The 18,865-nt window shown below is 44.7% G+C and overlaps 2 protein-coding genes across 8 annotated transcripts in view; one reads left to right on the top strand and one right to left on the bottom strand.

Annotated features, from left to right (window-relative positions):
- Positions 1-136: 136 nt before the first annotated feature.
- Positions 137-14,911, top strand: LOC115114708 (DNA-directed RNA polymerases I, II, and III subunit RPABC1-like). Of its 4 annotated transcripts, XM_029643173.2 has the most exons (7): positions 176-329; positions 1,467-1,641; positions 1,804-1,919; positions 6,886-6,966; positions 9,523-9,578; positions 13,103-13,181; positions 13,274-14,911. In XM_029643173.2, the coding sequence occupies exons 1-7, from the start codon at positions 273-275 to the stop codon at positions 13,337-13,339; spliced, it is 630 nt and encodes a 209-aa protein (XP_029499033.2). In that variant the 5' UTR covers positions 176-272; the 3' UTR covers positions 13,340-14,911. The 4 variants fall into 4 exon arrangements, with proteins under 4 accessions (XP_064869662.1, XP_029499033.2, XP_029499035.2 ...); XM_065013590.1 differs by lacking the exons at positions 9,523-9,578; positions 13,103-13,181; positions 13,274-14,911 and adding an exon at positions 8,410-9,481 and having other exon boundaries at positions 137-207; XM_029643175.2 differs by lacking the exons at positions 9,523-9,578; positions 13,103-13,181.
- Positions 13,786-18,865, bottom strand: part of LOC115114706 (rho GTPase-activating protein 45-like) — a 17,445-nt gene continuing 12,365 nt past the window's right edge. For 3 of the 4 annotated variants that reach the window (XM_029643168.2, XM_029643169.2, XM_065013588.1), the window contains 7 exons: positions 18,804-18,863; positions 18,482-18,636; positions 16,645-16,830; positions 16,343-16,480; positions 15,435-15,682; positions 15,051-15,276; positions 13,786-14,613 (listed from right to left, as the gene is read on the bottom strand). In XM_029643168.2, coding sequence (XP_029499028.2) covers positions 14,551-14,613; positions 15,051-15,276; positions 15,435-15,682; positions 16,343-16,480; positions 16,645-16,830; positions 18,482-18,636; positions 18,804-18,863 — 1,076 coding nt within the window. In that variant the 3' untranslated portion in view covers positions 13,786-14,550. The remainder of the gene's footprint in view (positions 14,614-15,050; positions 15,277-15,434; positions 15,683-16,342; positions 16,481-16,644; positions 16,831-18,481; positions 18,637-18,803; positions 18,864-18,865) is intronic. The other variant, XM_029643170.2, reaches the window with a different exon arrangement.

The raw sequence follows: 18,865 nt of genomic DNA, 5'->3' as shown, positions 1-18,865 counted from the left end.
ACGTTACAAATTTGAAATATACAATATTTTAATTTGAAATATGACCTATTTAATTACATATTAAATTATGAAACTGTTTATGTAGCTAATCGTTTAAACGAATTGTTCAAATATCAATATGGCAGGCAAAATTGTAGACAAACAAAAGAAGACCTCCTAAACACGTGATTTTGAAGTGCGGAAGTAAAGTTGTGATTTCGGGAAAACGTAAGTGAACATTTGTTTTTGACGGGTGGAAAACATTGGAAAATAGCTAACCTATAGAATACATTATGGATGACGAGGAGGAGACCTACAGACTAGGGAAAATCAGCAAAACAATCATGCAGGTAAATTGTAAAATTGAGACTACTTCATCCCAGGCACTGGGTTTACAACTTGTTGTCGAGTACCCAGGTAGGCTGGACACATGACATTTTTAACAATTGTTTTTTTTTCGAATAAAAAGTAGTTAATTGCATCCGCGGTGGAGCCCAGTTTCATAAATTACCATATATCCCAGCTGCCTGCCGTAGTTTTGAAGTAATCACGAAAAAACAGGTATTAATTTAACAGCATTTTTCACCCTGCCAGCTCCTATTAGTTATATTGGGCACTGTGGCACCAACTCGCCTTCCGAAGCTTCTAATCCCATGTTGTTGTACTATGTCACAATGGCAGCTTCTCTATAGTTGGCAATGAACACCTGCTCACGTTGTTTTTAGTTAAAATGTAAACAACAACAAATTACTCATGGAACTCTGAGGTCGTCCCATTGTTTACCATAGGGAAATATGTCTGTCTATTTAGCCTAATATCTCGAAATTTGTATATTTAGTTTTTGTATCTCGTCATCAAACGCTAGACCAGAAATAGTCAGAAGTTGCTAACTTCCTGTTATGCAGACATAAGCACACTTGGCACCATTGAGGTGCGGATGTTTACTTTCTACACAAATTGTTTTTTTCAGTTTCGTCCTAAGAACAGATTGTAGTGGTAAAATAAAAAGGGATACATTTTTTTGGTGCCATTTAGGCTAAATTGAATTCTAACAGGCTGACTACACCGCTCGCGTCGCAAAATAAATGTATTCATCTATATTATTCAATTATTGCACCCACATTGCTTGTGCGTGTCAACGAGCGTCTGCGTTGCCAAGGGCTAAATTAGAAGTCAGTTCTATTTCTGACGCAGATTGCCCTGCAAGTCCTGCCTTTCCCATCTCCTCATTGGTTTTTAGAAGCAGGTACCCACGTGCCATCTCCTCTTTGGTTATACCCACATGGGTGACTGAAAGACGAACGGGGTCAGTGGCGGAAATGCACAACAGAAACCCACGTCCTTCTTTAGTTACAGGTGTTCAGAGCATGCTAGATAGCGAATTTGCACAGGTGGTTGCTTCTGTCTTCCATCTGTCTTCTGTAATTGATTCTTCAGCTACCGGTAGCTAGCTAACTCCACTTATTTGTTTTTCCCCTTTCACATAGTTGTGCCACGACAGAGGCTACCTTGTGACGCAGGATGAGTTGGACCAGACTCTGGACGAGTTCAAGAGCCAGTTTGGGGACAAGCCGAGTGAAGGGCGCCCACGGCGGACAGATCTCACTGTGCTGGTCGCCCACAACGATGACCCGACCGACCAGATGTTCGTCTTCTTTCCAGGTAACTAGAAGACAAACACACCTGACTGCCACAGCAGCACGCATTTCCAAGGTGTCACAAGCTATTTTCTGAAAATAACTTTTGGTCTGTGAGCATCAGTTGTCTGGACCTTTACTTCGCTACAATTGTTGCACATCAATCAACAAATCTCTTTGTCCACAGAGGAGCCCAAGGTGGGAATCAAGACTATAAAGATGTACTGCCAGCGCATGCAGGAGGAGAATATCACACGTGCCTGCATCGTGGTCCAGATGGGGATGACGCCTTCTGCCAAACAGGTGGGGCAGGACTGAGCCATTAAGCTTCTCTGTTGCTCTTTAGCCTTCCTTCCCGCTCGGAGTAATCACTTGTATCCAACTTGTGTCCAACTTCCGGCGCCGACTGAGATGGCCGCCTCGCTTCGCGTTCCTAGGAAACTATGCAGTTTTTTGTTTTTTTACGTGTTATTTATTACATTAGTACCCCAGGTCATCTTAGGTTTCATTACATACAGTCGAGAAGAACTACTGAATATAAGATCAGCGCCAACTCACCATCAGTACGACCAAGAATATGTTTTCCGCGACGCGGATCCGGTGTTCTGCCTTACAAACAGGACAACGGAATGGATCGCATGCAGCGTCCCAAGGAAACGACTCCGAAAAAGAGGGAAACGAGGCGGTGTTCTGGTCAGACTCCGAAAAAGGGCACATCGCGCACCACTCCCCAGCATTCTTCTTGCCAATGTCCAGTCTCTTGACAACAAGGTTGACGAAATCCGAGCAAGGGTAGCATTCCAGAGGGACATCAGAGACTGCAACGTTCTCTGCTTCACAGAAACATGGCTTACTGGGAAGACGCTATCCGATGCGGTGCAGCCAACGGGTTTCTCCACGCATCGCGCCGACAGAAACAAACATCTTTCTGGTAAGAAGAGTGGCGGGGCGTATGCCTCATGACTAACGAGACATGGTGTGATGAAGGAAACATACAGGAACTCAAATCCTTCTGTTCACCTGATTTAGAATTCCTCACAATCAAATGTAGACCGCATTATCTTCCAAGAGAATTCTCCTCGATTATAATCACAGCCGTATATATCCCCCAAGCAGACACATCGATGGCTCTGAACGAACTTTATTTAACTCTTTGCAAACTGGAAACCATTTATCCGGAGGCTGCATTCATTGTAGCTGGGGATTTTAACAAAGCTAATCTGAAAACAAGACTCCCTAAATTTTACCAGCATATCGATTGCGCAACCAGGGGTGGTAAAACCTTGGATCATTGTTACTCTAACTTCCGCGACGCATATAAGGCCCTGCCCCGCCCCCTTTCGGAAAAGCTGACCACGACTCCATTTTGCTGATCCCTGCCTACAGGCAGAAACTAAAACAAGAGGCTCCCACGCTGAGGTCTGTCCAACGCTGGTCAGACCAAGCTGACTCCACACTCCAAGACTGCTTCCATCACGTGGACTGGGACATGTTTCGTATTGCGTCAGATGGAAATATTGACGAATACGCTGATTCGGTGTGCGAGTTCATTAGAACGTGCGTCGAAGATGTCGTTCCCATAGCAACGATAAAAACATTCCCAAACCAGAAACCGTGGATTGATGGCAGCATTCGCGTGAAACTGAAAGCGCGAACCACTGCTTTTAATCAGGGCAAGGTGTCTGGTAATATGTCCGAATATAAACAATGCAGCTATTCCCTCCGCAAGGCTATTAAACAAGCTAAGCGTCAGTACAGAGACAAAGTGGAATCTCAATTCAATGGCTCAGACACAAGAGGCATGTGGCAGGGTCTACAGTCAATCACGGACTACAAGAAGAAACCCAGCCCAGTCACGGACCAGGATGTCTTGCTCCCAGGCAGACTAAATAACTTTTGCCCGCTTTGAGGACAATACAGTGCCACTGACACGGCCTGCAACGAAAACATGCGGTCTCTCCTTCACTGCAGCCGAGGTGAGTAAGACATTTAAACGTGTTAACCCTCGCAAGGCTGCAGGCCCAGACGGCATCCCCAGCCGCGCCCTCAGAGCATGCGCAGACCAGCTGGCCGGTGTGTTTACGGACATATTCAATCAATCCCTATACCAGTCTGCTGTTCCCACATGCTTCAAGAGGGCCACCATTGTTCCTGTTCCCAAGAAAGCTAAGGTAACTGAGCTAAACGACTACCGCCCCGTAGCACTCACTTCCGTCATCATGAAGTGCTTTGAGAGACTAGTCAAGGACCATATCACCTCCACCCTACCTAACACCTTAGACCCACTCCAATTTGCTTACCGCCCAAATAGGTCCACAGACGATGCAATCTCAACCACACTGCACACTGCCCTAACCCACCTGGACAAGAGGAATACCTATGTGAGAATGCTGTTCATCGACTACAGCTCGGCATTCAACACCATAGTACCCTCCAAGCTCGTCATCAAGCTCGAGACCCTGGGTCTCGACCCCGCCCTGTGCAACTGGGTACTGGACTTCCTGACGGGCCGCCCCCAGGTGGTGAGGGTAGGCAACAACATCTCCTCCCCGCTGATCCTCAACACGGGGCCCCACAGGGTGCGTTCTGAGCCCTCTCCTGTACTCCCTGTTCACCCACGACTGCGTGGCCATGCACGCCTCCAACTCAATCATCAAGTTTGCGGACGACACAACAGTGGTAGGCTTGATTACCAACAACGACGAGACGGCCTACAGGGAGGAGGTGAGGGCCCTCGGAGTGTGGTGTCAGGAAAATAACCTCACACTCAACGTCAACAAAACTAAGGAGATGATTGTGGACTTCAGGAAACAGCAGAGGGAACACCCCCTATCCACATCGATGGATCAGTAGTGGAGAGGGTAGCAAGTTTTAAGTTCCTCGGCATACACATCACAGACAAACTGAATTGGTCCACTCACTCTGACAGCGTCGTGAAGAAGGCGCAGCAGCGCCTCTTCAACCTCAGGAGGCTGAAGAAATTCGGCTTGTCACCAAAAGCACTCACAAACTTCTACAGATGCACAATCGAGAGCATCCTGGCGGGCTGTATCACCGCCTGGTACGGCAACTGCTCTGCCCTCAACCGTAAGGCTCTCCAGAGGGTAGTGAGGTCTGCACAACGCATCACCGGGGCAAACTACCTGCCCTCCAGGACACCTACACCACCCGATGTTACAGGAAGGCCATAAAGATCATCAAGGACATCAACCACCCGAACCACTGCCTGTTCACCCCGCTATCATCCAGAAGGCGAGGTCAGTACAGGTGCATCAAAGCTGGGACCGAGAGACTGAAAAACAGCTTCTACCTCAAGGCCATCAGACTGTTAAACAGCCACCACTAACATTGAATGACTGCTGCCAACACACTGTCATTGACACTGACCCAACTCCAGCCACTTTAATAATGGGAATTGATGGGAAATGATGTAAATATATCACTAGCCACTTTAAACAATGCTACCTTATATAATGTTACTTACCCTACATTATTCATCTCATATGCATATGTATATACTGTACTCTAGATCATCGACTGCATTCTTATGTCACTAGCCACTTTAACTATGCCACTTTGTTTACTTTGTCTACATACTCATCTCATATGTATATACTGTACTCGATACCATCTACTGTATGCTGCTCTGTACCATCACTCATTCATATATCCTTATGTACATATTCCTTATCCCCTTACACTGTGTATAAGACAGTAGTTTTGGAATTGTTAGTTAGATTACTTGTTGGTTATCACTGCATTGTCGGAACTAGAAGCACAAGCATTTCGCTACACTCGCATTAACATCTGCTAACCATGTGTATGTGACAAATAAAATTTGATTTGATTTGATTTGATTTTATAATACAGTCATGCACAGTGCATTCAGACTTTTTCCACATTTTGTTACGTTCCAGCCTTATTCTAAAATTGATTAAATACACATTTTCCCTCCTCAATCTACATACAATACCCCATAATGGTGAAGCGCAAATTGTTTTTTATTTTTTCAAAACAATTAAAAACATAAACAGATACCTTATTTACATAAGTATTCAGACCCTTTGCTATAAGACTCTAAATTGAGCTCAGGTGCATCCTGTTTCCATTTATCATCCTTGAGATGTTTCTGCAACTTGATTGGATTCCACCTGTGGTAAATTAAATTGATTGGACATGATTTGGAAAGGCACACACCTGTCTAAATAAGGTCCCACGGTTGACAGACGGAAGCCATGCCTCAGTGAGAGGCACATGATAGCCAGCTTGGAATTTGCCAAAAGGCACCTAAAAGACTCTCAGACCATGAGAAACAAGATTCTCTGGTCTGATGAATCCAAGATTGAACTCTTTGGCCTGAATGCCAAGTGTCACGTTTGGAGGAAACCTGGCACCATCTCTACGGTGGAGCATGGTGGTGGCAGCATCATGCTGTGGGGTTGTTTTTCAGTGACAGGGACTGGGATCGAGGGGAAGATGAACGGAGCAAAGTACAGAGATCCTTGATGAAAACCTGTTCCAGAGCTCTCAGGACCTCAGACTGGGGTGAAGGTTCACCTTCCAACAGGACAATGACCCTAAGCACGCAGCCAATATTTTGCAGGAGTGATTTAGGGACAAGTCTCTGAATGTCTTTGAGTGACCCAGCCAGAGCCCAGACTTGAACCTGATCGAATGTATCTGGAGAGACATGTAAATAACTGTGCAGCAATGCTCCCCATCCAACCTGACAGAGCTTGAGAGGATCTGCAGAGAAGAGTGGGAGAAACTTCCCAAATACAGGTGTGCTAAGCTTGTAGCATCATACCCAAGAAGACTCGAGTCTGTAATCGCTACCAAAGGTGCTTCAACAAAGTACTGAGTAAAGGGTCTGAATACTTATTTAAATGTGATATTTCCGGGGTGTATTTTTTTATTTATTTTTTTGCTAAAATGTCTAAACTTGTTTTTGCTGTGTCATGGGGTATTGTGTGTAGATTGTTTTTTCCCCTCATCAATTTAATCCATTTTAGAATAAGGCTGTAACAAAATGTGGAAAAAGTGAAGGGGCCTGAAGGGTTTCTGAGTAGACTGTAGGTCACAGCCCTAATTACACTACAGTTAACACCTGCTAATTCACATCAGATTACTCCATGGAGCAGAATAATAAAATATACATGTTTTCATAGTGTTTTAACAGAGATGTTACTTTTCATGTGGCCCTGTCCTATGCGGATCACTCGTCCCTATCCAGGGGCCAGTTATGACTCCCTTGTTTCTTTCTTTTCAGTCGCTAGTGGACATGGCACCCAAATACATCCTGGAGCAGTTTCTACAACAGGGGCTCCTCATCAACATCACAGAGCATGAGGTATGTGCGCTCGTTTAGAGTTGCAGTTGCAGCCAAATATATTGGTACACTTCCACTTTTCTTAAATGATTCTCTATTTCTTGCCCCCAAAAAATTGATGAAATTGAAAAACTTTGTCTATACACCTTATTGGATTTTCAGCATTGCAGAATGATTTTATTTTTGTAAACATAAGTTTACAATTTTTATTAAGATTAAATGGTATGGACAAAATTACTGGCACCCCGGAGCATATACTAGGTTGTACAGCCTTTGGCCAAGATAATGTAGCCATCAATAAGCTTGCTGTACCTTTCTACAGGCAATTTGGCAAACTGCTCTTATTCTTCTATATTTGAGGAATGCTCTCCACCAACTGCTGGTTTTGGATGTGATTCAGAACTGTCCAGTGTTTCTTCTTGAACCATTCCTTTGTGCTTTTTGACCTAATAATCTGCTGATTTCACGATGCCTTGCGCATGTTCAAGGCCCCCAGTACCAGATGCAGCAAAGAAACCCCACAGCATTATCAAACCTCCCCATGGTTGATTGTAGGGAGGGTGTTCTTTTCATTGAATACTTCATTTTGGATGACAGTAAACAGAGCTCTGATCTGTATTGCCAAAGGGCTCTAATTTAGTTTAATTTGTCCACAGAACATTTCGCCCAGGATTTAGGCTTGTTTAGGTGTATTTTTTTTGTGAAGTTCAATCAGGCCTTCGTGTCTCCTTCAGTAGTGGGGGCTTCCCCACAACCAAACGAAGCATTCAGAGAAAAAACACTCATCAAAAGAACCCTGGAATGGTTCATTGATGACTACAAGAAGCATTTGTCCAAGTTATCTTGGTCAAGGGCTGTGCAACCAAGTACTAATTTCAGGGTGCCAATAATGTTGTCCATGCTATTTGTGCTTTATTTAAAAAATAAGGTGTGGAGACCAACATTTTCTTCAAATGTCAACTTTTTTTAGAAGAAGACATTGGGAATTAAAGGTGCAAGAGTGCCAATTATTTGGCTGCAAACTATAACCTACACACACAGTATCTTGCTTAAAGGGGACTTTGAGCGTGTTCGAGTTGGCTTACTAAAGCAGATGAGAACAGATGGAAGTCGATGGTTGGGGGAGGTACATCTGCGACAACTGAAAGTCAGTGTTTTCTAACAAGGCTCATATCAACATGGCAGTGTCAACATAGCAGGTGTTCTTTTTAAAACTTTTCCTTCAGAATGTCCAAATAACCTTTTCTCTACCATCCATATCACACACTCTCAAACTCAAAACATACAATACATTTGTGAAAGAGGGGTCTCAAAGATTTACATGTATTTGTAGCCAATCCGTTGTAGCAAATGAATTGTGGCATAGTTGGTTCTTGTTTGTCACATTTTTGGTCATATTCACATTAGTCAGGGAAAAACACCCTAATGATTGATTGGTTGACAATAGTGCCTCCCACAATGCAGTTGATGGCTGAAGACAGGGTGCAGTTGATGGCTGAAGACAGGGTGCAGTTGATGGCTGAAGACAGGGTGCAGTTGATGGCTGAAGACAGGGTGCAGTTGATGGCTGAAGACAGGGTGCAGTTGATGGCTGAAGACAGGGTGCAGTTGATGGCTGAAGACAGGGTGCAGTTGATGGCTGAAGACAGGGTGCAGTTGATGTCTGAAGACACGGTGCAGTTGATGGCTGAAGACACGGTGCAGTTGATGGCTGAAGACAGGGTGCAGTTGGCACTGGTGGAAAAAGTACCAAATTGTCATACTTGGGTAAAAGTAAAGATACCATTTTTGAAAATGACTCAAGTGAAAGTCACCCAGTAAAATACTATTTGAGTAAATATCTGGTTTTAAATATAGTTAAGTGTCAAAAGTAAATATAATTGTAAAAATATACTTAAGTATAAATCATTTCAAATTGCTTAAATTAAACCAGACGGCACAATTTTCTTGTTTTTGTTAATTTACGGATAGGCAGGGGCACACTCCAACACTCTGACATAATTTACAAGCGAAGCATGTGTTTAGTGAGTCCGCCAGATCAGAGGCAGTAGGGATGACCAGGGATGTTCTCTTGTTAAGTGTGTGAATTTGACAATTTTCCTGCCCTGCTAAGCATTAAAAATGTAATGGGTACTTTTGGGAGGCAGGAAAAATGTATTGAGTAAAAAGTACATTGTTTTCTACAGGAATTTAGTGAAGTAAAAGTTGTGAAAAATATAAATAGTAAAGTACAGATACCCCAAAAAACTACTTAAGTAAAAATTATTTATAAAGTACTACTACACCACTGGCAGTTGGTGTGGAGAAACTTTAAAGACGTTTTTTTTTTAAACTGCCTGACCTTTGATCATGTGGTTTTTGTAAAGTTCATGCAGTCGACATGTAGACAAGTCAGACAATTTTTATACCCAAAATGCAACACATTGAAAGTTGGTGATCAGTACTGATCAAAGGTGGTCTCTGAATGCATGAAACTGATGTGTTCAAACAAGCCCAATGTCTTTATACTACATAAACAAAATATTTTCTGTAATTATATGCTCTTTGATTTGAGTCTTTTATTTCCTATCTTTTTAGCTGGTTCCTGAGCACATAGTGATGACAAAAGAACTGTCAGAGTTGCTGCTTCGATAGTATCTTTTTAGCACTGAATGCAGAATTATTTCTGTACCATGCATTACACAATACAATAGTTTTTTGTTACCATGTTCCACACTAATAAATATATCCAGTGGGGTAAAAAAGTATTTAGTCAGCCACCAATTGTCCAAGTTCTCCCACTTAAAAAGATGAGGCCTGTAATGTTCATCATAGGTACACTTCAACTATGACAGACTAAATGAGAAGAAAAAAAATCCAGAAAATCACATTGTAGGATTTTTAATGAATTTATTTGCAAATTATGGTGGAAAATAAGTATTTGGTCAATAACAAAAGTTATCTCAATACTTTGTTATGTGCCCTTTGTTGACAATGACAGAGGTCAAACGTTTTCTGTAAGTCTTCACAAGGTTTTCACACACTGTTGCTGGTATTTTGGGCTATTCCTCCATGCAGATCTCCTCTAGAGCAGTGATGTTTTGGGGCTGTTGCTGGGCAACATGGACTTTCAACTCCCTCCAAAGATTTTCTATGAGGTTGAGATCTGGAGACTGGCTAGGCCACTCCAGGACCTTGAAATGCTTCTTACGAAGCCACTCCTTCGTTGCCCGGGCGGTGTGTTTGGGATCATTGTCATGCTGAAAGACCCAGCCACGTTTCATCTTCAATGGCCTTGCTGATAGGAGGTTTTCACTCAAAATCTCACGATACATGGTCCCATTCACTCTTTCCTTTACACTGATCAGTCGTCCTGGTCCCTTTGCAGAAAAACAGCCCCAAAGCATGATGTTTCCACCCACATGCTTCACAGTAGGTATGGTGTTCTTTGGATGCAACTCAGCATTCTTTGTCCTCCAAACACGACGAGTTGAGTATTTACCAAAAAGTTATATTTTGGTTTCATCTGACCATATGACATTCTCCCAATCTTCTTCTGGATCATCCAAATGCTCTCTAGCAAACTTCAGACAGGCCTGGACATGTACTGGCTTAAGCAGGGGGACACGTCTGGCACTGCAGGATTTGAGTCCCTGGCAGCGTAGTGTGTTACTGATGGTAGGCTTTGTTACTTTGGTCCCAGCTCTCTGCAGGTCATTCACTAGGTCCCCCCGTGTGGTTCTGGGATTTTTGCTCACCGTTCTTGTGATAATTTTGACCCCACGGGGTGAGATCTTGCGTGGGGCCCCAGATCGAGGGAGATTATCAGTGGTCTTGTATGTCTTCCATTTCCTAATAATTGCTCCCACAGTTGATTTCTTCAAACCAAGCTGCTTACCTATTGCAGATTCAGTCTTCCCAGCCTGGTGCAGGTCTACAATTTTGTTTCTGGTGTCCTTTGACAGCTCTTTGGTCTTGGCCATAGTGGAGTTTGGAGTGTGACTGTTTTGAGGTTGTGGACAGGTGTCTTTTATACGGATAACAAGTTCAAACAGGTGCCATTAATACAGGTAACGAGTGGAGGACAGAGGAGCCTCTTAAAGAAGACGTTACAGGTCTGTGAGAGCCAGAAGTCTTGCTTGTTTGTAGGTGACCAAATACTTATTTTCCACCATAATTTGCAAATAAATTAATTAAAAATCCTACAATGTGATTTTCTGGATTTTTTCTTCTCATTTTGTGTGTCATAGTTGAAGTGTACCTATGATGAAAATTACAGGCCTCTCTCATCTTTTTAAGTGGGAGAACTTGCACAATTGGTGGCTGACTAAATACTTTTTTGCCCCACTGTATATACAGTGGGGAGAACAAGTATTTGATACACTGCCGATTTTGCAGGTTTTCCTACTTTAAAAAGCATGTAGAGGTCTGTAATTTTTTCATAGGTACACTTCAACTGTGAGAGACGGAATCTAAAACAAAAATCCAGAAAATCACATTGTAGGATTTTTAAGTAATTCATTTGCATTTTATTGCATGACATAAGTATTTGATCACCTACCAACCAGTAAGAATTCCGGCTCTCACAGACCTGTTAGTTTTTCTTTAAGAAGCCCTCCTGTTCTCCACTCATTACCTGTATTAACTGCACCTGTTTGAACTCGTTTCCTGTATAAAATACACCTATCCACACAGACTCCAACCTCTCCACAATGGCCAAGACCAGAGAGCTGTGTCAGGACATAAGGGATAAAATTGTAGACCTGCACAAGGCTGGGATGGGCTACAGGACAATAGGCAAGCAGCTTGGTGAGAAGGCAACAACTGTTGGCGCAATTATTAGAAAATGGAAGAATTTCAAAATGACGGTCAACCACCCTTGGTCTGGGGCTCCATGCAAGATCTCACCTCGTGGGGCATCAATGATCATGAGGAAGGTGAGGGATCAGCCCAGAACTACACGACAGGACCTGGTCAATGAACTGAAGAGAGCTGGGACCACAGTCTCAAAGAAAATCATTAGTAACACACTACGCCGTCATGGGGCGGCAGGGTAGCCTAGTGGTTAGAGCGTTGGACTAGTAACCGGAAGGTTGCAAGTTCAAACCCCTGAACTGCCCCTGAACAGGCAGTTAACCCACTGTTCCTAGGCCGTCATTGAAAATAGGAATTTGTTCTTAACTGACTTGCCTAGTTAAATAAAGGTAAAAATAAAAAAAAAATGGATTAAAATCCTGCAGCGCACACAAGGTCCCCCTGCTCAAGCCAGCGCATGTCCAGGCCGTCTGAAGTTTGCCAATGACCATCTGGATGATCCAGAGGAGGAATGGGAGAAGTTCATATGGTCTGATGAGACAAAAATATACTTTTTTGGTCTGAACTCAACTCACTGTGTTTGGAGGAAGAAGAAGGATGAGTTCAACCCCATGAAAACCATCCCAAACTGTGAAGCATGGAGGTGGAAACATACTTTGGGGATGCTTTTTTGCAAAGGGGACAGGACGACTGCACCGTATTGAGGGGAGGATGGATGGGGCCATGTATCGCGAGATATTGGCCAACAACCTCCTTCCCTCAGTAAGAGCATTGAAGATGGGTCGTGCCTGGGTCTTCCAGCATGACAATGCCCCGAAACACAAGAAGCATCTCAAGGTCCTGGAGGGGCCTAGCCAGTCTCCAGACCTGAACCCAATAGAAAATCTTTGGAGGGAGCTGAAAGTCCGTATTGCCCAGCGACAGTCCCGAAACCTGAAGGATCTGGAGAAGGTCTGTATGGAGGAGTGGGCAAAAATCCCTGCTGCAGTGTGTGCAAACCTGGTCAAGAACAACAGGAATGTATGATCTCTGTAATTGCAAACAAAGGTTTCTGTACCAAATGTTAAGTTCTGCTTTTCTGATGTATCAAATACTTATGTCATGCAATAAAATGCAAATTAATTACTTAAAAATCATACAATGTGATTTTCTGGATTTTTGTTTTAGATTCCGTCTCTCACAGTTGAAGTGTACCTATGATAAAAATGACAGACCTCTACATGCTTTGTAAGTAGGAAACACTGCCGATTTTTCAGGTTATCAAATACTTGTTCTCCCCACTGTATATACACACACACACATAATTCATGAACATGAATGATGGTATGATGTTGCCTTTGTGATTCCTTGATTGATGTGTCAGTAAACTGAAGGAGAGCCAGCTACCCAGGATTCAAGCAGGAGACCCTGTGGCCAGATACTTTGGACTGAAAAGAGGACAGGTGTGACACACACATAAACAAATGACTAAGGTGTTTTATGTGCAATTTTAGTTTTCTCCTGTGTTGACCTGCTGGCCTGTCTGTTCTAACAGGTAGTGAAGATCATCAGACCTAGTGAGACTGCTGGTAGATACATCACCTACAGACTGGTGCAGTAAACACACACCAGCTCTATTATGGACCAGAAGGAGTATGAGATCTGATGATTGCGGACAGGGAATGACTGAAGATGTTTCATATGAAGAAGAAAGAACATGCTCTCATCACTTTGTCTCCCAATAACTTTTGTGAATAAGTTGACTTGCTTACCTTTTGGCACTACTAGTTTTTATCAATGTGCTTGAGGTGATAACCTCTGCATTTGTTGTTTTTTCTTTTTAAATAAGCATTTTTAATTTCAACGGGCAAATGATTTATTTCAGAAGAACTGTTTTTAATGTCAAAGAGCAAGGCAAGGTCTTTTCACATTTGAAAAGATGTCCCACATAACTGATTGAAGTTGAATGCACACTGAACATTTGTGTTCATTATTACCGTGACTGCAGTTACTGTGTTGCAAAACAGTCAAATCTCAGCAACAATCATTGGGAGTCAAACATTTGCGTAGTGCTTGACGTTTGAATTTTATGTCACCAAGGATATACAACAAATCATGTTAGAACTGTAACAATATATACATATCTCTCGATGACTAGCATACCAACCAGCAGCAGTGCTGAAGTAGTGGTGTGAGTACACAGGAGTATAGACATACCATATGAATACACCATACAAGGGGTATACAGAGAGAATACAACAAGAGGAAATTGCAGGCACAAAAACACTGAATCTCACATTCCTTCCTGGTATCTCACCAGGTAATTAAAACAATAAAAATAGCTTTGTGCAGCATTTTGGCAAAACTGGTTTAGAAAATCATACCTCAAGTCATGCAATGAAATGAACACGTTCACACAACAGCAATATGATATTCTGCTATCTAGTCAGTGTACTAACTCTTTCATCAGTAGTCAACGCATTAAAACAGTAAGTTGGAACCACGTTCACACAACAGCAATATGATATTCTGCTATCTAGTCAGTGTACTAACTCTTTCATCAGTAGTCAACGCATTAAAACAGTAAGTTGGAACCACTTTCATTTCAACTGCAATTTCCCAAATGAATTCAAATTTGTAGATTTTACTAAAGTACTTTTTCATTTGAAAACCATTCCATTTTTCCCAGAAGTTCTTTGTTGAAGAGTTCAGGTCCAGAGAGGGTCAGTGGGTGCTGCGGCTGAGGGTTCCTCCTCGGTCTAATTCCACTGGTCTCTCAGTGTGGTTATCTGGCGTCTCACCCCCGTCGTGTTTTAAGTCTGTCTTGTTTCCCTAGTCTCTCCCCTGGACTCCTCCCCCACCCCCACAGTCTCTCCCCTCCTCCCCTCCACCGTCCTAAGAGAAACACACAGGAGAAATGGTTGAATGTGATAAACAATAGTGTGTATGAATGTATGCCCAAGTGGCGCAGCGGTCTAAGGCACTGCATCTCAGTGCTGGAGGCGTCACTACAGACACCCTGGTTCGAATCCAGTCTGTATCACAACTGGCTGTGATTGGGAGTCCCATAGGGCGGTGCACAATTGGCCCAGCGTTATCTGGGTTTGGCTGGTGTAGGCCGTCATTGTAAATAAGAATTTGTTCTTAACTGACTTGCCTTGTTAAATAAAAAAAATGTATATATATTTTTAAATGCGTCCTTCTATTTGTTTGGTTGCTACCGCTCTTCCACTCTCGAGGCCCATAATTGTATTTTCCTCACATTACTTGTTTCTAGACCAGAACCAGCACACTGTTTCACTATGACACCCTACACCCACAGTCGCTCTCACCTGGCTTAGGGCTAAGGAGGAAACAGGGGTGCCGTAGGAGCTGTCATGGAAGAGGGTGCTGTAGAAGACTATGAGAGTCTCTACGATGCGGGCCTGGTGGGGGTAGTCTACCAGGGAGGACAGGGCCACGGTGGCCCCGGAGGGACGGGGACGCATCAGGGTGGGGCCAAACACAATGCCCAGGTTACTGGGACTCATCTTGTTCTCCTGCTCACACTCACACACCCTGAAACGGAAAAAGTGAAGAAATAAGAGGGAGGAAGGAAATAGTAAGAAAGGAGAAATGGGCACGATGAGCTATTTGTTCTTCATCAAACGTTAGGATTAATGTTCCGTGTTAAAATCACACTTTATGTGTGTGTGCCTTACTCATGGTCACCTCACCTGCGCAGATGCTGTGCAATATAGCGCAGTGTGGCTGTATTAGCCTGCGGCAGCTCCGTTAGCATTAGCTCCCTCAGGCTGTGGACCAGAGTCAGGACCTCCAGGGGAGTCTCAGCACCCAGGTCTGCCAGCACTGCTGCCCCAGCCACCTCACCTCCATCTGGGCTAGGAGATGCAGAACGCAGGCTCTCCTTGGCCAGCCCCATCAGAGACTGATAGAGATGGAAAGGCAAGATAGGCTCTGGCAGCTGGAGAGGGAAGAAGGGAAAGCGAGGGGGTGGAGATGAAGAGAAGGGGACAGAGAGTGAGGAGGTGGAGAGGAAGAGGAGGACAAATAGTGAGGAGGTGGAGAGGAAGAGGAGGACAAATAGTGAGGAGGTGGAGAGGAAGAGGAGGACAAATAGTGAGGGGGTGGAGAGGAAGAGCAGGACAGAGTGAGAGGGTGGAGATTAGGACAGAGAGTGAGGAAGAGGAGGACAGAGAGTGAGGGGTGGAGAGGAAGGAGGACAGAGAGTGAGGGGGTGGAGAGGAATCGGAGGACAGAGAGTGAGGGGGTGGAGAGGAAGAGGAGGACAGAGTGAGGGGTGGAGAGGAATCGGAGGACAGAGAGTGAGGGGGTGGAGAGGAAGAGGAGGACAGAGTGAGGGGGTGGAGAGGAAGAGTGGGACAGAGGGGTGGAGAGGAAGAGGAGGACAGAGCATGAGAGGGGTTGAGAGGAAGAGGACAGAGCGTGAGAGGGGTGGAGAGGACAGAGTGAGGGGGGTGGAGAGGAAGTGAGGGAGGGGAGAGGAGAGGAGAAAGAAGGGGACAGAGGGTGAGGGGAGGGAGTGGGATGCAGAGTGAAGGAGGAATAGTGAGTCTAGAAGTGGAGGGAGAGTATTTTGTGAGTGTATGTAGCAGTATGTTACCTGTCTGAGGTAAAGTTTGAGCATGTTGCTGATATCATGAGGAAAGGCTTGGGACAGTTCCACCAGCTCTTTCCCATTCTCAAAGGCCTGGCACAGCTTCTCCACACGAGTCTTCACCCCATTCACACGATAGATACCCTACACACACACACACACACACACACACACACACACACACACACACACACACACACACACACACACACACACACACACACACACACACACACACACACAGAGTTTATATGTCAAGTCATTTTTTCAATGTGTGTGTCCTACTCTGTGTGTAAGTGTAAAAGCACCTTCATCCTAAGAGCCCTGCTCTCTATCTCTGTGATGCACTTCCTGATGACCAGAGGCACACCATCGGGGTCTCCCAGCCCCTGGGTGAAGTCCCTGCCAAACAGCGACAGGCGACCTTGTAGCTTCTTATGGCCACACTGGATAGCCAGGTTCTCCAAGCAACGCCTATGGCATGCCAGATAACACTGCAGGAGGGAAGACAAGCAAATAATATACACTGCTCAAAAAAATAAAGGGAACACTTAAACAACACAATGTAACTCCAAGTCAATCACACTTCTGTGAAATCAAACTGTCCACTTAGGAAGCAACACTGATTGACAATACATTTCACATGCTGTTGTGCAAATGGAATAGACAACAGGTGGAAATTATAGGCAATTAGCAAGACACCCCCAATAAAGGAGTGGTTCTGCAGGTGATAACCACAGACCACTTCTCAGTTCCTATGCTTCCTGGCTGATGTTTTGGTCACTTTTGAATGCTGGCGGTGCTTTCACTCTAGTGGTAGCATGAGACAGAGTCTACAACCCACACAAGTGGCTCAGGTAGTGCAGCTCATCCAGGATGGCACATCAATGCGAGATGTGGCAAGAAGGTTTGCTGTGTCTGTCAGCGTAGTGTCCAGAGCATGGAGGCGCTACCAGGAGACAGGCCAGTACATCAGGAGACGTGGAGGAGGCCGTAGGAGGGCAACAACCCAGCAGCAGGACCGCTACCTCCACCTTTGTGCAAGGAGGAGCACTGTCAGAGCCCTGCAAAATGACCTCCAGCAGGCCACAAATGTGCATGTGTCTGCTCAAACGGTCAGAAACAGACTCCATGAGGGTGGTATGAGGGCCCGACGTCCACAGGTGGGGGTTGTGCTTACAGCCCAACACCGTGCAGGACGTTTGGCATTTGCCAGAGAACACCAAGATTGGCAAATTCGCCACTGGCGCCCTGTGCTCTTCACAGGTGAAAGCAGGTTCACACTGAGCACATGTGACAGACGTGACAGAGACTGGAGATGCCGTGGAGAACGTTCTGCTGCCTGCAACATCCTCCAGCATGACCGGTTTGGCAGTGGGTCAGTCATGGTGTGGGGTGGCATTTCTTTGGGGGGCCGCACAGCCCTTAATGTGCTCGCCAGAGGTAGCCTGACTGCCATTAGGTACCGAGATGAGATCCTCAGACCCCTTGTGAGACCATATGCTGGTGCGGTTGGCCCTGGGTTCCTCCTAATGCAAGACAATGCTAGACCTCATGTGGCTGGAGTGTGTTAGCAGTTCCTGCAAGAGGAAGGCATTGATGCTATGGACTGGACCACCCGTTCCCCAGACCTGAATCCAATTGAGCACATCTGGGACATCATGTCTCGCTCCATCCACAGACTGTCCAGGAGTTGGCGGATGCTTTAGTCCAGGTCTGGGAGGAGATCCCTCAGGAGACCATCCGCCACCTCATCAGGAGCATGCCCAGGTGTTGTAGGGAGGTCATACAGGCATGTGGAGGCCACACACACTTTTACTTGTTTTAAGGACATTACATCAAAGTTGGATCAGCCTGTTGTGTGGTTTTCCACTTTAATTTTGAGTGCGACTCCAAATCCAGACCTTCATGGGTTGATAAATTTCATTTCCATTGATACTTTTTGTGTGATTTTGTTGTCAGCACATTCAACTATGTAAAGAAAAAGTATTTAATAAGAATATTTCATTCAGTCAGATCTAGGATGTGTTATTTTAGTGTTCCCTTTATTTTTTTGAGCAGTATAGTAACTTTACAGTCAGTAAACAGAGTAGACATTACACAGTCTACTGTACCTCCTAGGGTGTGTGTGTGTGTGTGTCTCACCTCCTCACACTCTGCACCCTGGAAGTACACATAGCTGTTACACTCTCTACATTTGGCAGGTGTGCGGAGCTTGCGGAGTCTGTGGGTCTTTGCTGCCTTGGACATTCCCACATTCCGGAAGGGACCAGTGGGAGCGGCGATCTCTGGCTCTGTCCCTGAACACACAGCAAGAGAAAAGACATACAAGAGAGAAGAGAGAGTTCAGAATGAGAAAGAGAGGGTTGTATCCTAACCTGAACTATTCATGCAATTCTCCCGCTGTGTGGATCTGGATTTAGACAGAGTTCAGACAAACGGAGACTTGAGGAGGAGTGTTTGTTACCCTGTTCAAACGAGGTGACGTTTCCATCATGTTCTTCTTCACTGGCTTTAGGTACGTGCCCT

The sequence above is a fragment of the Oncorhynchus nerka genome, linkage group LG9b (assembly GCF_034236695.1).
Source record: "Oncorhynchus nerka isolate Pitt River linkage group LG9b, Oner_Uvic_2.0, whole genome shotgun sequence".
Lineage (NCBI taxonomy): Eukaryota > Metazoa > Chordata > Actinopteri > Salmoniformes > Salmonidae > Oncorhynchus > Oncorhynchus nerka.
Note: the sequence above shows the minus strand (reverse complement) of the source record. Positions and strands in the feature narration are given on the sequence as shown.